The 24,473-nt window shown below is 44.1% G+C and overlaps 1 protein-coding gene across 5 annotated transcripts in view; it reads right to left on the bottom strand.

The window, feature by feature from the left end:
• The window catches only part of cadm4 (cell adhesion molecule 4), a 234,152-nt gene that overhangs the window by 30,673 nt on the left and 179,006 nt on the right, over nt 1–24,473 (bottom strand). For all 5 annotated transcript variants that reach the window (XM_080767145.1, XM_080767146.1, XM_080767144.1 and 2 more), the window contains exons 3-6: nt 18,661–18,791; nt 18,242–18,398; nt 9,492–9,653; nt 474–564 (exon numbers count right to left, since the gene is read on the bottom strand). In XM_080767145.1, the coding sequence (XP_080623271.1) occupies nt 474–564; nt 9,492–9,653; nt 18,242–18,398; nt 18,661–18,791 (541 nt within the window). The remainder of the gene's footprint in view (nt 1–473; nt 565–9,491; nt 9,654–18,241; nt 18,399–18,660; nt 18,792–24,473) is intronic.

Genomic DNA, 24,473 nt, shown 5'->3' with positions numbered 1-24,473 from the left:
CGCATATGTAGGTGTACAGTATATGTAATTATATATACTTTCCTGTGGGAGTGGATATTTGGAGAATTGGCATTGCTGTTATCGTTTTTACTCGCAAGAGTAAAGTGAGAGTTATTATTGTAATTTTCTTTCTTAATTTTCTTTTTTGAGTGCCAGTTTTTCTCTCCACAGTACAGTTGAGGCATAAACAATGCTGAAGTGGTTTGCCAGGAGTGTTGCGACTGCGAGTGTTTGCCTTTGTATGGGTCTTTGTCTGTTTCTTTTGTATTTCTTTCTTTTTTTCTTTTTTCTTGTGGAAAATAACAAAGGACAATGAAAAAAGAAAAAGAAACAAAAGGAGTTCATTATTTTTAGTTTTGACTGAAAACGTAGCTTCTAAACTTTGTGGGGCAGTATAAACTGCTCACACACACATGCGCACGCACTCACTCACACATACGCACGCACACACACACGCATGCACACAAACTTACAGAGGGTTCCCAGCGACGGAGCAGGTGAGGACAAGCGAGTCTCCCTCCCGCAGAATACCAGACGGAGGGACGATCCTGACTGTGGGGGCGACTGAGGAGAGAAAAAAAAAACATTTTTAAAAAAAGAGTTAAGTGAGAGAGAGAGAGAGAGAGAGAGAGAGAGAGAGAGAGAGAGAGAGAGAGAGAGAGAGAGAGAGAGAGAGAGAGAGAGAGCAACAAATAAACAGGCTGGATGAAGAAAGCTGTGTGAAAGGGCTTCACACAACAGTTTCCAAGGCAACCAGCCTTGTACATCAGCCAACAGTTGGGACACCTGTTATCATAGCAGGACCCACACTGCAGCATCTGGACACTGCATGTCCTCACAGCATGATGGACACTGTCCTACTGCATGTCCTCACAGCACAATGGACACTGTCCTACTGCATGTCCTCACAGCATGATGGACACTGTCCTACTGCATGTCCCCACAGCACGATGGACACTGTCCTACTGCATGTCCTCACAGCACAATGGACACTGTCCTACTGCATGTCCTCACAGCATGATGGACACTGTCCTACTGCATGTCCTCACAGCACAATGGACACTGTCCTACTGCATGTCCTCACAGCACCATGGACACTGTCCTACTGCATGTCCTCACAGCACCATGGACACTGTCCTACTGCATGTCCTCACAGCACAATGGACACTGTCCTACTGCATGTCCTCACAGCACGATGGACACTGTCCTACTGCATGTCCTCACAGCACGATGGACACTGTCCTACTGCATGTCCTCACAGCATGATGGACACTGTCCTACTGCATGTCCTCACAGCACGATGGACACTGTCCTACTGCATGTCCTCACAGCACGATGGACACTGTCCTACTGCATGTCCTCACAGCACGATGGACACTGTCCTACTGCATGTCCTCACAGCACGATGGACACTGTCCTACTGCATGTCCTCACAGCACGATGGACACTGTCCTACTGCATGTCCTCACAGCATGATGGACACTGTCCTACTGCATGTCCTCACAGCACGATGGACACTGTCCTACTGCATGTCCTCACAGCATGATGGACACTGTCCTACTGCATGTCCTCACAGCACGATGGACACTGTCCTACTGCATGTCCTCACAGCATGATGGACACTGTCCTACTGCATGTCCCCACAGCACGATGGACACTGTCCTACTGCATGTCCTCACAGCACGATGGACACTGTCCTACTGCATGTCCTCACAGCACGATGGACACTGTCCTACTGCATGTCCTCACAGCACGATGGACACTGTCCTACTGCATGTCCCCACAGCAGCACACGCACTATGGACACTGTCCTATACTGCATGTCCCCATGCACAGCACGATGGACACTGTCCTACTGCATGTCCCCACAGCAGCACACGCACTATGGACAAAGTATTCAACGTATTCAAACAAAGTATAATTGTAGACCTACTGGAAGGTTGCTCTGTCAAATTCTGTCAAAAGTACATTTTCTTTTTTATATATATCAATGCGTTGCTGTATTGAAATGTATTCATAAAAAAGGGTTTTTACTTAACCCATTAAAACAGGGAATATATTTTCGATTTTTGTGTCAGCCATTGAAAAATAGCAGATATATGTACAATCTCACAGCACGTCAAGTGAGATTGTACTGTATACATCTGCTATTTTTGAACATTTTAAAAACATCTTGAAAGTGAACTGAACTACTGATTCAGAAGGCATACAGGTAGGTAAAGAATATGCCTCAGGTCTTAATGGCTCTTAAGTCATTGACCGCCGACACCCCCATCTGGTGAAAAAAGTACTCCAGGACCACCGCCCAGTCAGTTAATACGGCGAAGCTCTTAGTTTGAAAGCCATTTCTCCCGGAAACCAAGACCCAGGAAGCGAATGTAATGGCTGCTTCGATTGTTATTTAATTCAACCAAAACATGCATTTTGTACCTCTAGCTTGTTTTGAGCCAAAAAGAAGAATCTGACAGCATAAACCAGCAGAATGATAATATTTTTTGTGTGTGTGTGTGTGTGTGTGTGTGTGTGTGTGTGTGTGTGTGTGTGTGTGTGTGTGTGTGTGTGTGTGTGTGTGTGTTATGAGCACGTACAGGACACAGTTGTGAATGTGAACCAATTGATATTAAAATAGGCGTCAAAAGGCACACTCGGCGCAGAGGGCGTTTGTACCGGGAGTGGTCAAAAGGCGATATCGGCGAGTACAGTACTCAGGTAAATGTAGTTGCTTACTGTGCACCACTGCCCTGGCATGGTGCCATCACCCACAGGTCACAGCACTCAACCACCTCCTATCCAGTATCAGCATGCACTCACTGTCCCACATCCATCACATCAGGTGTCAAGAAAGACAAATGAATCCTACTCCACGAGCCACATTAATAATAATAGTATACTGGCCCGGAAAGTCAATATTATACTCAACTATAGCCACATTAATATACTGGCAGGGAAGTGAATTATACTCGCCTATATATCCACATCAATATACCAGCAGGAAAATGAATAATCCATCAATAGTACTACTACAGTATGCTGTAGCAGAATATTAACATATTCTTATATTCTTGTTGCTTTACAGGATATCAATGCGCTGAACATTAAGCCAGAAGATAATAATTATACTAGGCTATCCACATTCATATTCTGGTCAGAATAATGAAGGATGCTTTACTTATGCTTTAATTATTTCCTGGCAAAATATCAATTGCGCTGTTATTAGTACAACTATCAACAGAAATATAGCGGAGGAAACTGGAGGAAAAGAATACTGGTTCTATCCACAAAGATGTATTATTTGACTCTCGACAGTAGGATGCGTGGGTGATATGAATATGGAATGCTGATCGTATCTAGCCATCAACTAACGACTTGCCATAATTTGAATGTGTTGAGCAATCAAGATATAGTCAATCCCATTCAGAAAATATTGTTATTCTTGTTGAAATGTATACATAGTGAATATGAAATGTAATATTAATATACTAACAGTGCAGCTAGACTCAATTATTTTAAGGAAATGTTATGCTTGCGGAGTACTCTAGTATAGCACTTAAATTTAACTATTAATTAGTATTAATTGGCATATTAAATTCTGCTCAAAGAAGTCTCACGTTAAAGTGTCAACCAGAGTTAACAGATTAGTGAAATAATAATCACCTCAACAAATAAGTCAGAAAGCTTTGTCTCTTGTTTAATGTCTAATATTTTATTCATATTTCAATAAGTTTTTGAAAACTTCACAAGATCCGTACTCGTGCAGCTCAAACAAGACTGTTTTAAAAATGCATACGTGTCAATCTAAAATAAAGCTGTTGAAGTTGCTGAAATACAAAATGAATGATTTGTAGGAACCTAGGCTTGTAGAATGGTGATGAAATATCGACACACATACTTCCAGTGACCTTGTTCAGACCACACAGATCTTCAAACACAGCCTTGATCTGAACTACGGTACTGTACACACGGCAGACAGACAGACAGACAGACAGACAGACAGACAGACAGACAGACAGACAGACAGACAGACAGACAGACAGACAGACAGACAGACAGACAGACAGACAGACAGACAGACAGGGTTTATGAACTTCAACAAAACTCCTTAAAACTGAGTTCCCTGCCATCCTTCGGTCAGTTCAAAGGAATGCTCCAGAACATTTTTCACCGTGATTGCTCCTGCTTCAATTGATTTATTTTACTGGTTGTTCTGCATTTAAGTAACCTTTGTAATTTATCCTGATTTATAATGTTGTGTTGATGTATTGTTTTGACTGTATTTGTGAATTGTAACCTCGGCTACATTGAAAATGAGGACTTGCCCTCAACTGTATTGAGTATAAATAAAGGTGTTGATGATGTATAGCCATATCTAACGGCTTAAACATAATTGGTTGCTGTCGGGAGGAAACCACCTAACTTTCTTTTTTTCCTTTTGCATAAATCAGTGCTATAAAGCACCAAAGTCCTGACGTCACTCGCTCATCAAGTAATTTCTCTATGGAGAATAACATGGCGTCTTCAAATCGTTTCATATAAGCATTGTGGTCCAAAAATAAACAAGCTGTCTCTGCGTTATTGTCAAGGAGGTGTCTCTGTATCGTTTGCGACAGTCAGTCACTCATACAATATATGATACAGTCTGTTTCTAGCGAAAATGTAACTAATTCAGTAGCAGTAACAATAGCGTTTTCTCTCAGTCAGTTGATTCTTCATACCATAATGTGAAACTTTATAATGCAAATAAAAAGTACATGAACCCGTGGATTTGCGCCCTCTACCGATATTGACGTCAGACTTCGGTTCTCTCTTGGAAACCCTTTACGTCTGTGTGTTGGTTAAAAAATATTGAACCAATGAAAAGTAGTTTCACCAGTCTGGGGTGGCTTAAAGTGGAGGAGAGAGTATCCCAATTTAAAATGTGCCTAGTTCACAGGATTAGAAATAAGAAATGATGAAATAATAATACTCACAGGCACTACACCAGAGGGAGCCTTACTATTTCAACCATTTTCACAGCAATATGGGAAAAACATCCTTCCTATACTTGGCAGCAGTTCAGTGGAATGACTTGCCTTCCAGCCTCAAGCTGATCAGTTCCTTTGAAAACTTTGAATTCACATTAAAAAGGTGGGCCGATAACACATCCTAATTTTTAAATTCATGTATACTGACCTTTTAGTGTAGAATAGATAAATAACAAAAAGTCCTGTGCCAGCATATGACGTCATATCTTTTGCTGCTAAGGGACATTGGTAGATATCTTCATCACATCATGGGACATGCGCTTCGTAGCATGACGGAAAACATACCTGCACGGTCTGCTTCGTGCCAGCATATGACGTCATATAATATGCTGCTAAGGGACATAGCACCTGACTTATAACACTACCTGCACGCTCTGCTTGCGCAAGTAACAAGCCTGACATCTTTCTTTTGACTCAATCAATCAATCAAGTAAAAGGCGCTTCGGACAAAACCTAGCCTCTTAACTCCATTGGACCCTCAAACTGTCTGATAAAGCAGCTAACTCCACCACCTCTCCCCCTCTGATGCAAGTAATTGACAATATATAAAGTCACAGTCAATACCAACTTTGATGAGGCTTTGTTTTAATTCACAAAAACCTGTAAAGTGAACATGTTGGAGTTAGGTGGTTTCAGCAGAGATATATTAAGTCCCTCTTCTCCTTTGTGTTGGAAAGTAAAACACAAGGGTATTTCTAGTGAACCACAAAGGGAAATGACTTGCACCTGACCCTGCAGTGTGCTGCGGTATAGGTGAGCACACAGGAGAGCACTTAGACAGAAAGCCTGGAGGAACAGAGGATCAAAGCGGGGACCTTTCAATCCCCAGACTGCCACTCAACCTCCTGACTGAGCAACTCTGCTGCCTCCTTCCATCTAACCTGGATAGGGGACCGACAGACAATTACATGGTGGTATAAAATACAATTAAGCCAGTGTTCTTGTAGTAGGTTGTCTCTTCTCATTAGACACACCTTTTTAGTCCATTAGTGCCCTGATGTGCCACTGCCAACGCTGTGTGTCAAACTATGGTGGCTGTTTGTGAACGGGAAGGTCCTCGGTTTGATCCCGCCTCCACCTGGCTTCATGTCGAGGTGACTTTGAGCAAGCATGGATTAAAGCTAAATAAAACCTCACCCCTGAAAAAGTCCATTCCACCTGATGCTTCTATGAAATATGCGAGACTATTCCGATTTTGTGGAAGATAATGCTTCTGAACATATTACTAGTTTGACAACTTCAAATGCTCTAATCTTAAAATCAGCCGATCTACAAGCTCTCATGTGTCTGTTATGTATTGAGAGCTGGTAGATGTGCTGTTTTTGTGCGCAACATGCTTGCATAGAAAACGCTGCCCGGCCTGGCTAATCCAAATGACTGAAATCAGTCGTGGCGACTGAGAACTTCAATCCATGAGCAAGACACTGAAACACTAAATGCTCCCAAGTCCCAACAAGCAAGTTCTGTAGCACACATGTTGTGCTTTGGATAAAAGCGCTATATAAATGCATACCATTCAACTTGCAAACCCATTGTGCTGCCAATATACATGAACAATTACTGAATGCTATCATGAACCTCTGTCTTCAAGAGTGAGCAACAGAATTATGTCAAACTATCAGTAAATTAACGCTACATTAATTTAATATGAGCCATATTGAAATACTATAATATAACCCTTGTCTGAGAATTTTGATGAACTAATTCCCGAAACCACACTAAGTATTGACTTTCTAAAAAATGTTGCCGTCCATTGCGTTTTAGACCTGGGGCAAATTATCAAGTGAAAGTAATTTCACTAATTTGGAGTGCGTGCTTTAGCTTCCCTCTGCTGGGTGTATGTGCCGAGATTGCACTTTTGGGGCAACGCAATTGATTAAACTGAGTCAGCCAAGACCAATCAATCAAAGAAAAGCAATTGGAACCATTTCACAGAGTAATGTGAAACAGGTTTGTCAGCTGATGGTGCTTAGTGTTTTTATAATGCGTGGGTCAGGACCCCAAACATAGCCCTGTATGACAAGAGCACCACAACATGTGACAATAGCTCTGTCCACATGAGTTGGAATTACAGGATGTCCGTAATGTCATTTTTGACATTTGATGTCAGTAGTGAACAATCCACACTGGATTAAAACCTATTACACCCAGGGGTGTCACTGCCGTGACGCAGACAACACAATTGCGTTGGGGCCCAGAGTAATTTTCCGTCCACGGCTGGGCCGTCGGTAAAATAAAATACATACAGAGATGTTACAGAGGCAGTTGAGTTGACCAAAGCTTGGCGGAGCACACATGTGCCCCCCTCCAAGTCAGAAGAGACAAGTTTGCGTTCCCCCCAAATTGTCCTGGTTTTTACCACAACTAAAACTATAACTGCACTCTGTCGAGTTCCTACTTGCGCGTTGCACACAAGTAGGTATGCAAGCAGAGCACGCAAGTACTGTCTACCGCTACGAATTTTAAAATCTCAGCCTCTCTGTAAAACATTGAAATTAAATACTAAAGTCGGGTTATAACTCACTATTGGTTGGGTAACAGGTAACGTATGTACTGTATGTATACATGTACAGTATGTAAGTTGTAAGTTGAAAGTACTATACTGTGGTCGGATGGCTTTTTTATATGCGTATGCTTGGTAGGTATATATGCTGATGTTGATGGCGACGTAATTAAGATATGTTTCAGTGTCGGGTGAATTAAAGGTAATACATGTAATACATGTAATGTATGTAATCTGAAACCTATCTTTATTACGTCACCATCAAAAGCCAGTTATAACCCGGCATTGATACATATCTTAATTACTTCACCATCAATACCTACCAAGCATACTGTACACGTGCATTCGGACCACAATACTTGTGCACTCTGCTTGTGCAAGTAATAACAAAAAGCTCGACCGGAGAAAAATAAAGTTATGTTCTTAGCTTACGCATGTTTCATGATAACTACTTTTTATGTATGTGATGTATTGCCATGACTTTTGTTCTTGCTTATTGTAAATCGCTCTGGATTAAGAGCGTCTGCTAAATGCCTAAATTGTAAATTATGAATTAATGAATAATAGGTTTTAAATGAACTGTACGGTATGTGAAGACATTGAGGGCGGGATAATAAGCCTAGAACGGTAGAACCTTGGCAGAGTGAGCAGTCTGTGTTAGTGTGGAGGCTGGTAAGCTCGGCCCTATAGCAACCAGACACCACGTCGACCCTTCTGATTCTGGTAGTGGGATATTTTGATTTATAATTAGGTTTTGCCGCTTACGCAGATGTTTATAATCTTCTGTTCTCTCAAGTTAAAAGGTGCAGTCACTATGTGTGCTAAGCAAATAAATGTCCACCATCCTGATGAAAATGCAAGGTTACATTTTATTTTGAAAAGCTCACAATGCAATGCAATTTTCACTATATTTGAAGTACTGCTTGGTTGTCCTTGTTTGGGTATTTGTTGGGTTCTAGTTTGGGTATTTGAAAATGCAGTCACCCTTGCACATCCTTCTGCTATTTCCAGTCACAGACTTCCAGTGTCAACACAACCCACAGTGAAGCCAGTTCATACGAGTTATTTTGTTTCAGAAAACCAGCCAGTGCCAAAACGCAGAGAAGTTTTACTACTGTGTAGACTTGGGACACGCAATGAGACCTTAACCTTGGTAGAGCCATGTTTTGAGTACATGTTTGAAAAGTTTATACAACACAACCGTGAAGTTTGAGAGAAAATGTGCGAGCTAATTTGAAAGATTAGACGGTGCGAAGTATTTCCAATTACTGACTGTCGATCCGGATGGTAATACAGACAGGGGATGGTATTTGCCCTGTAACTATTATTCCTGCAGGGACGTGCACGCTATAATAATCACAAAATACCAAAAAGCTAAACAATAGAGTGAATCAAATCAGTCACTACTGCGCAGTAGTGTTGATTTTGTCAACTGAAACTATGACGAACAATGTTCATCGACTACCTTTTTTCACTGAGGAAAACAAAATAAAAACTAAGCTCTGGTGACTAAAACTACTACATTTACTGACAAATGTATTTATATAGCACCTTTATCCAATGGGCTTTACATAGATTGCTCATTACATTCACCAATTCACACATACAGTCATACACAGAAACCATGCAAGGGAACAACTAGCTCATCAGGAGTAATTGGGGGTTCAGTGTCTTGCTCAAGGAGCCGGGTTCGAACTGGCAACCTTGCGCAACCTTAGACTCAAATGTTAGGGACTAGTAGAGAAGAGAAGAGCTGAAAATAGCCGATCTACAAGCTGTGAGCTTGTAGATCTTCTATTTTCAGCATGCAACCAAGGGTAAAATCAGCCATTACGACGCCATCAAGGCCCGCCAAAACACATTTTTGTTGTACAAATCAACTGTAGATTTAGTCGACTAAAATTGTATGATATTTAGTCGACTAAAATTCCACTAACACTAAAACAGATGTGACCACAGACACTCACAGTAGACGTCGAGGCGATAGTGGCGGATCCTCTTCTGGCCGCCCAGCGCCGGGTGCGAGGCCTCGCAGCTGAGCGCCGCCCCGTTGTCCTTCCTCTCCACCGGGATGCGGACGGTGCTGGACACGCTGAACGTCTTCCCGTTGTCCTGCTGGGACACCACCCCTGATGGAGAGAGAGACCAGGGGTCAACAACATGTCTGTACAAGGACACCAGCCCTGATGGAGAGAGAGACCAGGGGTCAACAACATGTCTGTACAAGGACACCAGCCCTGATGGAGAGAGACCAGGGGACAACAATATGTCTGTACAAGGACACCAGCCCTGATGGAGAGAGACCAGGGGACAACAATATGTCTGTACAAGGACACCAGCCCTGATGGAGAGAGAGAACAGGGGTCAACAACATGTCTGTACAAGGACACCAGCCCTGATGGAGAGAGAGACCAGGGGTCAACAACATGTCTGTACAAGGACAAATGTGTCCGTGGCAAAGACTTGCTCTTGTCCATGGCACTTTTCTTTTTTAAATTTTACACACCATTATAATGTTCTTAGTTTGATCATAAGACGCAATTACTGAATGCCAAGTCTGCAGATTTTCTTCCGAATAATAGGACACTTACTTACTACGACACTATGGCACATTAGGATTCCATTAGGGTTCCATTTGTATGCTTTCAGAGTTACAGGCCTGCTATGGTCATTCAAGGCTAGCTCTTTATGTGTTTCTGGTCATTTTGTATCTCCGTGGTAAAATTGAAATTTTGACAAAAGTGTCCACCACAAGCCAGTGTGATGGTGGTGATAATGAATTGCATTTTTATAGCGCTTTTCCAAGTGCTCAAAGCTCTATACAATGGTTCATTCATACATACATTGGGAGGTGAAGCGGCGAACAGTCAACGCCAGCGTCCTCACTTCCCACATTCACACACCAATGGTGGCAAGCTCACACTGACCAACTCATTGGAGGCAATGTAGGGTTCAGTGTCTTGCCCAAGGACACTTCGACATATGCCAGGAGGAGCCGGGATTCGAACCGCCGACCCAGGGATCATTGGACAACCTGCTCTACCTCCTGAGCCACAGCCTGATCCCTGAGAGACACGCACCCCATTATGAGAACGGTGGAAGATGTTGTCTGTCCAGCAGGGTGTTGTCCTGCTAGGACACCACCCCTGATGGAGAGAGAGACATGTTGTCTGTCCAGCAGGGTGTTGTCCTGCTAGGACACCGCCCCTGATGGAGAGAGCGAGAGATGTTGTCTGTCCAGCAGGGTGTTGTCCTGCTAGGACACCACCCCTGATGGAGAGAGCGAGACATGTTGTCTGTCCAGCAGGGTGTTGTCCTGCTAGGACACCACCCCTGATGGAGAGAGAGAGAGATATGTTGTCTGTCCAGCAGGGTGGTGTCCTGCTAGGACACCGCCCCTGATGGAGAGAGAGACATGTTGTCTGTCCAGCAGGGTGTTGTCCTGCTAGGACACCGCCCCTGATGGAGAGAGAGACATGTTGTCTGTCCAGCAGGGTGGTGTCCTGCTAGGACACCGCCCCTGATGGAGAGAGAGACATGTTGTCTGTCCATCAGGGGTGGTGTCCTGCTAGGACACCACCCCTGATGGAGAGAGCTGATGGAGAGAGAGAGACATGTTGTCTGTCCAGCAGGGTGGTGTCCTGCTAGGACACCGCCCCTGATGGAGAGAGAGACATGTTGTCTGTCCAGCAGGGTGTTGTCCTGCTAGGACACCACCCCTGATGGAGAGAGCGAGACATGTTGTCTGTCCAGCAGGGTGTTGTCCTGCTAGGACACCACCCCTGATGGAGAGAGCGAGACATGTTGTCTGTCCAGCAGGGTGGTGTCCTGCTAGGACAGAGAGATGGAGATGGAGAGAGAGACACGGATGCACCCCATTGGGAGAACAGTGGATGAGATTCTTTATTCATACAGCTGCCTGTATGAAGTACAACCCCATTAGATGCCACCAGCAGCTACTCTAACTGGGGTCCATGACAAACAATACATATAACACGACAACACAATAAAAACAATAACCATTACAGTGCTGGGAAAAAGTACTCAGATCATTTTTTTTAAGGACCACTTCACTACTTTTCAACCTATCTATATAATTGGTCTTCATTAATGTTCATGATAAAATACCACCAATGTTTTTCCTACTCAGTCTGTGTCTCATAGGAGGGCTGTGGGCAGTTCAGAAACCCGTCCACCAGTGACATCTACTCAGTCTGTGTCTCATAGGAGGGCTGTGGGCAGTTCAGAAACCCGTCCACCAGTGACATCAACGTTTGGCATCGTTTTTTCCTCCTCAAGCCCAGAGCAATATTAAGACAGCTAAATGTAGGTTATATAATTGTACATATGCGGTAATCTAATGTCTGTAGTTATTAATGCCTGTAGTTATATCTACATAGTATACTTTATCCGCAGGATTCAGCGTTTTAGCCAAAGCGATAATTTAAGCAATAATAACAACATAATTTGAAAATGTATAGATGTCTCTTCAACAAATGCATGGGAGCCGGCGTAGGATTTTTCCAACTGCAGTCCTTATATAATTCAGTGTTTTAGGCAAAGCGATGCATGCCTAATTATTATATTATGATGTTCATTCCATTCTAAAACTCTATCGTGTGTGTGTGTGTGTGTGTGTGTGTGTGTGTGATTCTGATCTGTCATCTCAGCGTGTGTTGACACTATACACACACGCAGAATAACTGGGAGGCAGAGGCGCGGGGGGTGTGCTGCCCAGGACAGTGGGGGGGGGGGGGGGACACAGAGAGAGACAGAGAGAGACATAGAGACACAGAGAGAGAGAGAGAGAGAGAGAGAGGAATGATGAATTGATGAAAGGTTGATGAATTAGCTGTGAGGCTGACCTGTGGAGGGAGGGAGGAGGTACAGAGAGAGCATAACAAAGAAAGAGCAATTTGCATCTATATTTCATACTGATTATGAGAAGCAGAATTGAATTGTTTGTGTCTCGGGAGGACACGGTCCGAACCGCGTGCGTGAGCTGGCGCGCGTGGGACGCAAGATTTAGTGAGAGAACAGAGAGGGAGTCAAAGAACTAAGGATAAAAGAGAGAATATTATGCAAAACCAAATTGAGATTTTAACTGAGCCAGACAGGGTTGGCGGTGTGAGGAGAGGAGGAGGTGGTGGTTTGGGGGTGTCAAAGTGAGGAGCCAAAGAGAAGAAAGGCAGGGGAGAGCAAGGGACACATGGAGAGAGGCGACCAAAACAGCCGTGATTGATGGAGCGGCGCGGGGCGAGGGATACGAGACGGGCCCAGACATAAAAGAGGCGAGATAAAGAGAGGAGCGCATGAGATGCAAAGAGGGAGAAGAGACGTGAGGACAGGAGTGGAGGAGAAGAAGAGAGTGAGGGAGGGAGAGAGAGAGAGAGAGAGAGAGAGAGAGAGAGAGAGAGAGAGAGAAGGACTAAAATAACAAGACTTGACATGGTCACGTAAATTGGAGTCTGCACACGTGTACGTAGAAACGCAATGATAACTTCTATACCGCGCCGAGCTTTCAATTATTCGTCAATGGAGGGGGGGAGGAGCCCGCCAATCGAAGCGTGAGATGGCAGAGAGGAGAGTTGGAGGAGGACAGGGAGGGAGGGATGGAGAGGAGGTGGAAGAGAGGAGAGAGAGGTTAGACTGCAACGTAATGGAAGCGTTGTCTCTCCTTATATCGGCTGGAATCTGCCTCTAACCTTTAGTGTCACAGTGCATTTAAGTCAGGACTCGAGGAGGAAGCGGCTGGAGGAGAGGTTGGGAATCAGAATCCTAATCTCATTTATTTCATAGGAGCAGAGCACTGCAAAACTCTGTTTTGAGCTCCAATGAGCTCACAGACACAAACAGCGCACAATTAATTTGCATATATATACTTCAGGTGTGTGTGGGTAGGAGAGACAGAATGAAAGAGTTCTCTCGTTATCAGCTGGAATCTGCCTCTAACCTTTAGTGACACAGTGCATTTAAGTCAAGAGGACGGGAGAGGAGAGGAGAGGAGAGGAGAGGAGAGGAGAGGAGAGGAGAAGAGGAGAGGAGAGGAGAGGAGAGGAGAGGAGAGGAGAGGAGAGGAGAGGAGAGGAGAGGAGAGGAGAGGAGAGGAGAGGAGAGGAGAGGAGAGGAGAGGAGAGGAGAGGAGGGGTTCTGATAAGACAAGAGGACACAGGGGATAAAGGAAACAAGGATTGAGAACAAAGGAAACATACAACAGAGACAAGACAAATTGTGTAGGTATTGAGGAAGAGTTGGGCAAAACATAACTAGACGTATCGACCATAGGCGTATCGATATAGGCGTATCGCAATGAACGCCAATGAAAACCAAAACAAGACAAGAGGGAACAAGAGATAAGATGAAGGGGGAGTGGGGTGACAAAGACGAACGACATATACCCAGAGAACCCACTTTGTGCTTTGAGGGGTGATTAAGGCAGCTGAAACACAGGGGGCGTTGAGATTCACTTTAATTGGCCAATCGTGAGGTGCCAAAGTCAGGCTACAAAGACAGTGACATTTTAAACACAATGTTTTCAAGACATTCATCCCGCATTTGATAGACGTTTATGAGGAGTTGAGAGTGGAGACTGGAGAGAGAGAGAGAGAAAGAGGGGGGGAAAACGAGGATGCTGTCAAGCACATTAAAGGGACCACCTAACTGGAAATTAAACTAAAATTGAATGGCACCATTCCCCCTCACGTGCGACCCCTACCCCGGAGTACCCACACCTCCATGCACCCAAAATCACAACATTACTGTACTTTTGGCTCAGGAGTTACCAAACAAACTGTTTATCCGAAGACGGATGAAGAGGAATGTGTGCAGGCATGACGTGCGCGCTCCCAGGAACCCCAAGGAGAGCCCTGGATCATTGTGGTGTTTATTGAAGAAATGAATTTTTCAAGAAAAAATGAAACTGCCATTTATGCTTTGTGCAATGGGAGGGTTCCTGGGGACGGATCAGAGGGAGCGTGGCGTCACAGACTAATTTAACTGTGCAGGCCACAGGGGAGCCTGCTAAACGCATTGTAGGGAGAGAAAGAAAAAAAAGCATGCAGGGCTTTAGATGTATTATTGTGCCACGGGTCCATCCAACACCAGGAGGCCTGAAGAGCCAGAGAGATGTAGCGAGAGGGAAAGGCCAATTAGAGAACAGAGTAATGGCTGGATGGATGGATTAGTTGTCAGAGCGGCCGAGGCATGCAGGGACACACTGTATAGACTTAAGACAAAGACGGATGCAAAATGTGTGCGTGTGTGTGTGTGGTTGACACCGATCTGTGTGTGTTTGCGTGTGTGCGTACATACATGCATGTGAGCGTGATGGAAAGATGGAGGACAAAAAAGCAAACGGAGCAGCATGCACGTATGCATACAACGCAGGGGTTGGGGTGTTTGCGTTGTGTGTGTGCATGCGTGTGTGTGCATGTGCACGGACAAAAACAAAACAACGCAGGTGTTTGTGTTGTGTTCGTGTGCGTGCAAGTGTGCATGCATGCGAAGCATAATTAGACACGGATCCATAGTTTTGATAGATGAGCGTTTGTGACTTGGGGACAAACTAGACAGAAGAAATAAAGTTTCAGGAGAAGATTCAATGAGCCCTGATTTCCAATCGTTGATAATGTATTCATCTCCTCTGTATGCACACACACACACACACACACACACACACACACACACACACACACACACACACACACAAGTTCTCTCATTAACTGGAGAGACCATCTCTGTGGCATAGCAGCACAGGGCTTTATCACTCGCATTACAACAGCTCTGAGATTGTCTCATCATCTGAAAGCGGCTCCTCCCGTGCAAATATTGCAAGGAAACTCGTGCCAGCGGTCGAGCCAAAAGTTCTCTCTTCGCCGATGACCTCCGCTCTGTTTATCTCCCTTTTTTATCCATCTGGCCTCCAGTCGCTCTGCGTGGATTTGACTTCTTAGGCATCTATTTAACACTCTTCCCCGAGGACATTATTAATGAGTGGGCAAGCAGCCCTTTGGCAAGTGTTGACGTCATTTAACAGGACGTGCACGCAGTGTGAGACTCCTTCAAGGACACTTTGACAGGGCGCATGCATGGCTTGAATGGATCGAACCTGTGACCTTTAGTGTACTAGGCGTTCCCTTTGAACTAGTGCTTCTAAACTGTCTCCCTGAGTACCCAGAATACTGTCCAGTCTGTCCGTTTCTTTTCCATTTCACCACATTGTGTTTTTGCTTTTTGTGCCTGATAACCAACGATGAGTCTCCATGTTCCAACGGATATCAGATTATTGAATCTTTTATTCTCTCTATCTGTATTTGTCTCACATTACTATTGTTATTAAGTCTGGCGTGAAAAGCAGCAAGCATCTGTTTGTAGGTTACACACACATTGTGTCCGGGTAGCTCAGTTGGTAGAGCTCTTGTCTTTTGACCACAAGGTTATGGGATCGATCCCGGGCAGAGTCCTGCACCGGGTCGGATACCCGCGGATACCCCGTGGGTACCCGAGTTTGACGGGTGGGAACGAGCGGAAAATATACTTTGATAAGATAACGGGTGCGGTTACGGGCGGGACGAAACGAAACACGGGTGGGTGATCTTTTTTAATCAGCAGACCCGACCTGCACCATGTTATAAACAGCAGCTGAGCTGGGGTTTTTCTCAACAGCGGAGACAAGTTAAATCAGTCACATGCCCAAGGAATCGTCAGTGATGTCACATCACTGCCGATTCCTTCATAATGGCATTCTGTTTCTGCTGCTGTGCTTCCCTGTGCGACTTCCTTGTTGCATAGCAGTGACATCACGGCCGAATCCTTGCTTCCTTATCGTAGCATTTCACGTGTGGAGTTTATTTTTTTATCACCCGTCTGCAGCCTGTACTGTAGGCTATATTTTCGTTCGCTCATGCTGATGAAACACCAAAAGATTATAATGCCAACATTCAACACAAGATGTAAAGCCAACCCAGGTAATGTTGGCCTAATGCCTCACTCTGTCTAAGTGTAAATACAATTAAAAAGATTAGCCTGATGAGTGATGACCGTGTTTGAAACAGCCTTGGATCAAGACGGTCGACTCATCAGGCTAATCTTTTTTTATCATCCTCTCCTTGTTGATATATTATGCCAATATGCCATGTAGGTCGAAATCATGATATAACTTTATGTTGTGATAATAAGCAGCAGTGGCCTCAGTCAACTACATGTCTTCCGTTCCGTGTGCAACGCACTGCCGCCGCCCACCACCACCACCACACCACATGCGGTGTTGGATGAAATAAAGTCAATGATAGCTATCGGTGCCTGTGATACGAACAGGTAACGGGGCAGGTAATGGGTCCAATTATTGACGGCCGGGTTGCGGAACTGATGATTGACGGGCCGGGCGGGTGCGGGTTTCGAAAATTGGACCCGTGCAGGACTCTGATCCTGGGCACTGCCAGCTCAGCGTATGAGTAGCACTGCTTGCGTACTGCAAGTTGTGAGTACTGAGAACTGATGGTACAGTAGGTGTGGCTCTCCACGTCATTGTAACGGGGACAGTGTTACCGGCTGATACTGACAATAAGCCACTCCCGACCTACACCGGCATTCCGAAGCCCGCTATTCCGACTCGCCGCATTACTAACCCTGTCCGTAACCACACGTGAAGCCATGAAGTCAGAATGGTGGTGCGTCAGAATGCCACCCTGCTGGTATACTGTCGTCATGCACTTTGACCACACACACATCTACAGCTGTTGGAAGCTCTAGTCACCATAATGTCACATGCAGGTATTCCAAGTGCTGAAGTTTCTGTAGAATCCATGGTTTCTGGTGCTCTTGTCCCAATCCCCTTGTGTTCTACCTGCTGACTCTTTTTTGTATTACTCCTAGCTGTATCTTTGTTCTGTGTTTTACAAAGGAACTACATTTCCCCTGTGGGATCATTAAAAGTATATCTATGTAACAGAGTTAGAGTTAGCTGAGAACCACTGCTCTAATGCAGTGGTTCTCAGCTAAATCCTGTTTATGGAGGAGAGTACACGCCCCCAGCGGGAATCAAACCCAGGACTTTCTATAGCTGTGAGGCGACAGCGCTATACCGACTCCGCCACCGTGCCCGCACTTTTACTTGTACTGTAACAGAGTATTTCTACATTGCATTATTGATACTTTTACTTAAGAGTACTTTTCCCACCACTGCCTTCATCCCAACCTCCCCACCATAGCAAACCTGGCATCTCATCCCAACCTCCCCACCATAGCAAACCTGGCATCTCATCCCAACCTCCCCACAATAGCATACCTGGTATCTCATTCCAACCTCCCCACCATAGCATACCTGGTAACTCATTCCAACCTCCCCACCATAGCATACCTGGTATCTCATTCCAACCTCCCCGCCATAGCATACCTGGTATCTCATTCCAACCTCCCCACCATAGCATACCTGGTATCTCATTCCAACCTCCCCACCATAGCATACCTGGTATCTCATTCCAACCTCCCCACCATAGCATACCTGGTATCTCATTCCAACCTCCCCACCATAGCATACCTGGTATCTCATTCCAACCTCCCCACCATAGCATACCTGGTATCTCATTCCAACCTCCCCACCATAGCATACCTGGTATCTCATCCCAACCTCCCCACCATAGCATACCTGGTATCTCATTCCAACCTCCCCACCATAGCATACCTGGTATCTCATTCCAACCTCCCCACCATAGCATACCTGGTATCTCGCGGCCGTTGCGCATCCAGCGCAGCGTGGTCGCCGGCTTGCTCCGCGGCGACACGCATGTGAGCTCGGCCTCGCCTCCCTCCACCGCCTCCTGCTTCACCTCCACGGTCGGCGTCTCGGGCGGCACCGCCACCGACAGCGTGGCCACCTGAGTCACAAGAGGTTTACAGGTAAAAAAGTTATTATTTTTTGAGTACTTCCCATCGTATCGTTTTTCCACGAAACAATAGAAAGGGAAGAAAAGGGAGGAGATCAAGGAGCTCAAGGCAGGAAAAAAGGCAGGGAGAAAAAATATGTTTGAGCAAAGCTTTTAGCACAAACTGTACAAGTAAAGGGTTTCCCCTGAATGGCCTCATACAGGCCTTTGCTAAGTGATTTCCGTTTTATAGCTTTTACCACAAACTGTATACCTGGTGGTGCGTGGCGTCCGTGTACAGCTGGCAGAAGTAGCCGCCCTCGTCCGACACGCTGACGTTGGACAGAGCGATGCGCACCAGCCGAGGCGTGAACAGCACCATCTGGAAGCGGTCATCCTTCAGGGCTGGGGTGGGGGCAGAGGGGATGGTGCAGGGGTGTGTGGGAGAGGTGAGGATTTGGGGGTGTTATGGATCAAGGCAGGGTTGGGATGTGAGGTGGTAGGGTGGGTGGGGGGACAGAGAGGTATAGCACAGTCCAGATATGGAGAGGTGGGGTTAAAAGTGGGGGGGGTGAAGGTGGGACATGGGTGTGGAAAATTAAAGATGGAGATGAGAGGCAGACGGTTGAGAGTGATGGGAAATCAGACAGCAAGAAGAGAGGTGGCGAAGAGAGACAAATGAGAGGTATGGCATAGAAGAAAGACGGTGGAATGTGAGAGAGGAGAGTGAAATGAGAGATGGAGATGAGAAGATGGCAGAGAATGGGCAGGAAGTGGATGGGAGGGAGGGAAAAGGGAGAGAGTCATTCACTTTTGTGCTCATTTTCTATTCATGCCATGTTGTTATGTCAGTGAAGTGAGGAACTAAATTGGGGCTGCCATTCTGTACTGTATACTGTATCCCATTCAAGCGTCGCAGTCCCGCCCCCTTTCAGTCCGCGGTGTAAACGTCTTTGAATAAACACTTTTTGAAAAGCCTATATGGGGAAAATTAATGGGAATCATTTCCTGGGCCACTCGTCGTTCTGAAAGGGGTTGGGACTGCGACGCTCTATATGGAGAAGGATCAGTAAAAACCAGGAAAGCAAGGAAGGAAGGAATATAAGGCACACCTGGAGGACCAAATGGGCAAAAAGCTAATATATTTTGAATTTAATAGCATCGTAACACTATATGCCGTCTAATGTGTGCCCTGTCAAACCTTCGGTCCTTGCGAAGGTCAGACATTGCTTTTTGCATTAGTTTCATGGCCCTGCTTTTTTATAGGAATGCACACGTTTCCAAACACCCCCGCTGGAGAGCTGAGGCATGCTGACGTTCATTCCATCTTATAATGGCTTCTGAGAGAAATGTTTTATTTATTTATTTACAAGCAGCCATTTATATGATCCGTTTTCAGTGAGTTGAAGCCACTGCCTTGTGCCTTCACCTCCTGAATTCCTCCATTAAAGGGACAGGACACTTTTTCTTAGACTTGTGTCCTATATAGCTGATAGGGAGCAATGCACAATTCTCTCATATAGACGGTTTACAGTATGTAGCTACAATGTATGTGTATTCCAAAAGCAACGCGCATGCACACACACACACACACACACACACACACACACACACACACACACACACACACACACACACACACACACACACACACACACACACACACACACACACACACTTATACGGTTTAGGGGTAAATATGCCATGAAGTTGCAGAATCTGTATTCTTTTTTACAACAGCTTGTTTTAACTTTTGTTTTCAGAAGTCGCATTTTCGAGACGGTCAGCTCGTGGCGTTGATTCAGAATATAATGATATGCACGCTCCACTCCGCCCACAAGAACGGATAACCACGCCTACATAATACATTTGATGTTTCTTTTCATTTCTCAATTCTGATAAAAAATGACGACCCTTTAAGTAACTAAGTAGTAATTTGTATCTGAAGTTTTTCATTAAGGCTCGGTGGGAGGCAAGCCGTCTAGAAGAGGCAATTTGATTAATTAAAGTGTAATTATAAAACATCTAATAAACATATTCTGAAATGGGCATTCTGCATACCGAGTAGTAGATTTGGAATGCAGAATTTTCCGTGCTCACCCATCACATTCCGTGCTCAGCCAATCAAATCATCACAAATGTCATTCTGGCCAATCAATTTTGGCATCTTTACTTTTCTGCCCTCACTTTTATCTTCAATAGTATTTATGTACTTTGCTCAGCCAATCAAATCATCACAATGGGGTGATCAGCCAATCACAAGCCAATGTTTGTGTTCACACAGACCCGGAAAGCAGAAAAAGCCTGCAGCACTCCAGATTAGATGAATAGTCTTTAAGGTATGCAAGGCTCAATAATGCAATAGGAATGAAGAACTATAGCCAGCACACAATGGATGTTCTTTCCACATGTTTTATTTACCTCTGATGGACAGACATGAGTCATGACAACACTGAGGAAGGCCTATCAGGTCGAAACGCCTCCGCCGTCCATCAGCGCTAAATAAATGGACTTTTAATGTGTGTTTACAGCTGTAAATGTCATGAGATGAGATGTCATGTGACATCACATCATGTGGGTGAGGCGAGGCGCCCCTCAATGTCACACGAGTGAGATTTTTGAGAAACTGCAACTGAAAAGAATTCAAAGTCCATTACCGTGTGTTATGCATTATTCAACTCTTGATCGGTCCCTATCCCCATCATTTCTTAATAGATCATCTCAACTGCACCATCACAGTCACATGATTCAGTAGGACACCAATTTCACCATAACAGCAGTATATTTTCTTCCGGCTGCAGCCAACATTATGGAAATATGTTCCTCATTCAGCAGCCACAAGGTTGCTCATCCATACGATCCATTATCCAGTCTGACAATGTACCAGCAGAACAAAACAAAAAAACACTATTTTCAATAGTTTGTTGACAAATGTAATGGCTTCAGCAACAACCTTGGGGTGGTTTTAGCTTTATTAAAAATAGCATAGTAATTCTTGATATGTTACGTGAGAACAGTATAAAGTAGGCTACTCTGAAAAGGAGTCCATTGTGTGACTGTCTAGACACTCATTCACTGGAGTCCATAATACTCTGCTTCTAATAGCCTAAACATGAGACCATTAAAGGCGCAGTGAAACGGAAATGGTGAACAACTTGAAAATGGTGTTTCCACATGAAACACCGGTCTGAAGTTTCTGAACCAATCAGAGTGTCGCATCCCTTCAGGCGATGGGACGGTAGCTAGGGACGGTGGCTAATGCTATGCGCAACAGCGTGGTGTTGTTTGTTTATAAATCAGACGGTCGCCCAGCACAACCAGTTTACTATTATGTGGCTTATTTCTACCCTATAATGTTTTCAGAAACATATTTTAGCGTGATGATTAAGTTGAAACCGAGTAATACACTGTCTGAATGTTATCTTGAATGGAAATAAAAACGGAGTAATCTGTAATCAGAAGCAGCTGTGTTGCATGGATGCGCAGACATGGGGAATTAAACATGTGAGCTTCATTTGTATTGGCTTTTATCGATGTGTACCTCTACACGTCATCACGCAGCACGTTTTCGTTTTAATAAATAAATAATACAATCGTTTTTATGGACCTTTGATATAAAAACACACAGAAATGAGAATTTTCCCATTTTTTTGGCATCCATTGTTAGGTATGCCCATATGATGACCACGGATATGGTCTAAAAGTGTGAAAAACTTATTTTTCATTTCACTGCGCCTTTAAGAAGAATACTGGTATCGAATTATTGACTTTTGATTGCTGTTTAATCAGACCTAATTAGAGTCTATAATTGTACAAAATAATAATAATTATAATTATAATCTGTGAACAGCTAATCTTCGGCACCGTTAACCTGGTCGATGCCACATTTTGCACACACATCCCGCAAATCGTTACACACTATCTCTATAGTCATGTGTTCAAGATGGATCTGTCCGATATTTCATATTCCATCCTAATTGGCTAACATTGGCTTTCAAAGTTTGCAGGATTGGCTCTTTTGAAACAAAAAGCCTCAAATCATGAACGGAGTGTGCAATTTATGTGAAATCTTTCACAGACGTTCCTACTAGGCTGAGGAATATATCCCACCCTTTTCACATTGGCCAGGTGATTGGACAGGTGGATTTTTGCAAAACACATTTTTGGAACTGGTGTAAGAACAAATGGCACCCTTTTCACATTGTTTTTACTATTACTGTCTCCACCAGACCGAAGGCATGGGGAGAGAGTATGTTTTGCACTATGTCCGTCCATTTGTCCGTCCGTCCGTTACTAGCTAATCTCCGGCACCGTTAACCCGTTCGATGCCAATTAACTTTGCACACACTTCTTGGATGCCAACGATGAACCTCTGCCCCAAATGTTAGTGTTAGAGGACTTAGATGGCCCCAAAACATTTTGTGCAATCCGACTAAAGTGACAAACGACACCATTCATGGTCATCACATGTTTTACAATTCAGTTATTTCTAGTTATTATGCTTATTATTTTGCTAAAATAGTTATTATGTGCGCCACATACATGCACAGTTGCACACATGCCTGTGCGGAGTGTGCGCACACATAAAGTAGGCCTACACACAGTCAAACGAAATGCTTATAATGTGAATGCACAGACCTTAGGCTACATGCTCACACAGACCTCTGCATGAAAAGGAAATCACTACTTAACTAAACATGCACGTGGACACTTAAGTTCAATGCCACTAGCCTTTCAGCTGAGGAATAACTTACTCCTGTGCCTTGACAGCTTGCTCCGAGCCTGCATTAGTGAACATTCACCTCTATCTCTCTTTTCCAAACAAACCAGCGAGCAGCCCCCGCTAATTTGCAATGACACTCCAATGTACAACAATGTAGAACAGAAAACTTACAATTACGGCCGAGGAGTGTGGCAGCACCAGGGACAATTATCTGGTCCTTGGCACCAATAGCGCTCGTGTAATATTAAATCTCCAGTTTTGAAATAAAAGTTCAGAGAGAGTTCACACAAGTATGTCTCGTGGAGAAGCTCTAGTCTAGGCTACGTTGGTACAACATGACAGATGTCTCTAGGCCCCCAGATTGGCTTGGAGAGTTGTTCATATCATCGGGTGCTGGAAGGAAACCTTGTACGTCCAACTCCAAAACCCCTACTTTTCAGGCAATAGAAAAAGGAACCACATCTGTTCCAATGGATCCAAAGCAGTTATTTAGTCACAAGCTCTTGTTAATGCTTTTCATTGGTTAAATGTTTGTAAAACCCAGACACACAAGCTCACATTGTGTGAAACTTTAGTATGAAAAGACAGGGCTTTAATTTACTTAAAAAAATAAATAACATAAAGTTAATATATGGAGATACAAGGTTTCTGCCCTTTTTTCCGCCAATTGTTTTAACGGTCATTACCCTATTGTTCATGTTGTGTCTTGGCATTTTTATTGTTCATCTTATTGGCTTTCATTCAATATTCATGTCTGTAAAGCATTTGGGGAGTCTGTTTGGGGAAAGTGGTATACGCACGTTGGGTTTATTGTGATCATCAACAGTAAGTGGGAGTGACTCCTTAACGTGGCTAGTACAGTACATGCCTTTGAGTTAGGGAGATTGTAACAGACAGGCTACTGTGTGGGCCAAGCTGAGATAAATGGGAATGGGCTCAATGCCACGATTCAGCTAGCCTATAAACAGATTGGAAACAAAGAGAAACCAAACCTATCATCTCAAAAGGTCAATTGTAAATTCAATAAACACTGCGCAGCATCTCAATTTCACCCTGTTGAATCTCTTGTGTGTATCCCTCCCTAGCTATGTATTTATTTATTCATTTCGTAAAAACTAATCTGTAAAGCATATAGTTATAAATACAATGTGTTTTTTCACCTCTGGTGGGCTTGCTGTGGTGGAAAAAGTACTTACTACTTCTTACTTTACTACTTCAGTACCGTTACAAGCAAAAATCTGGTATAAAGAATGTACTAAAATACTCATCATGCAGAATGTCCTATTTCACAATAATTGTCAATTATATATGACAATTTATAAAGGAACTAGTAACTAAAGTTATCAAATAATTGCATGGAGTAA

Source organism: Protomyctophum bolini, assembly GCF_963924005.1.
Source record: "Protomyctophum bolini genome assembly, chromosome: 7".
Classification (NCBI taxonomy): Eukaryota; Metazoa; Chordata; class Actinopteri; order Myctophiformes; family Myctophidae; genus Protomyctophum; species Protomyctophum bolini.
The sequence above is the reverse complement of the archived record's forward strand: the minus strand, read 5'-3'. Positions and strand labels throughout refer to the sequence as shown.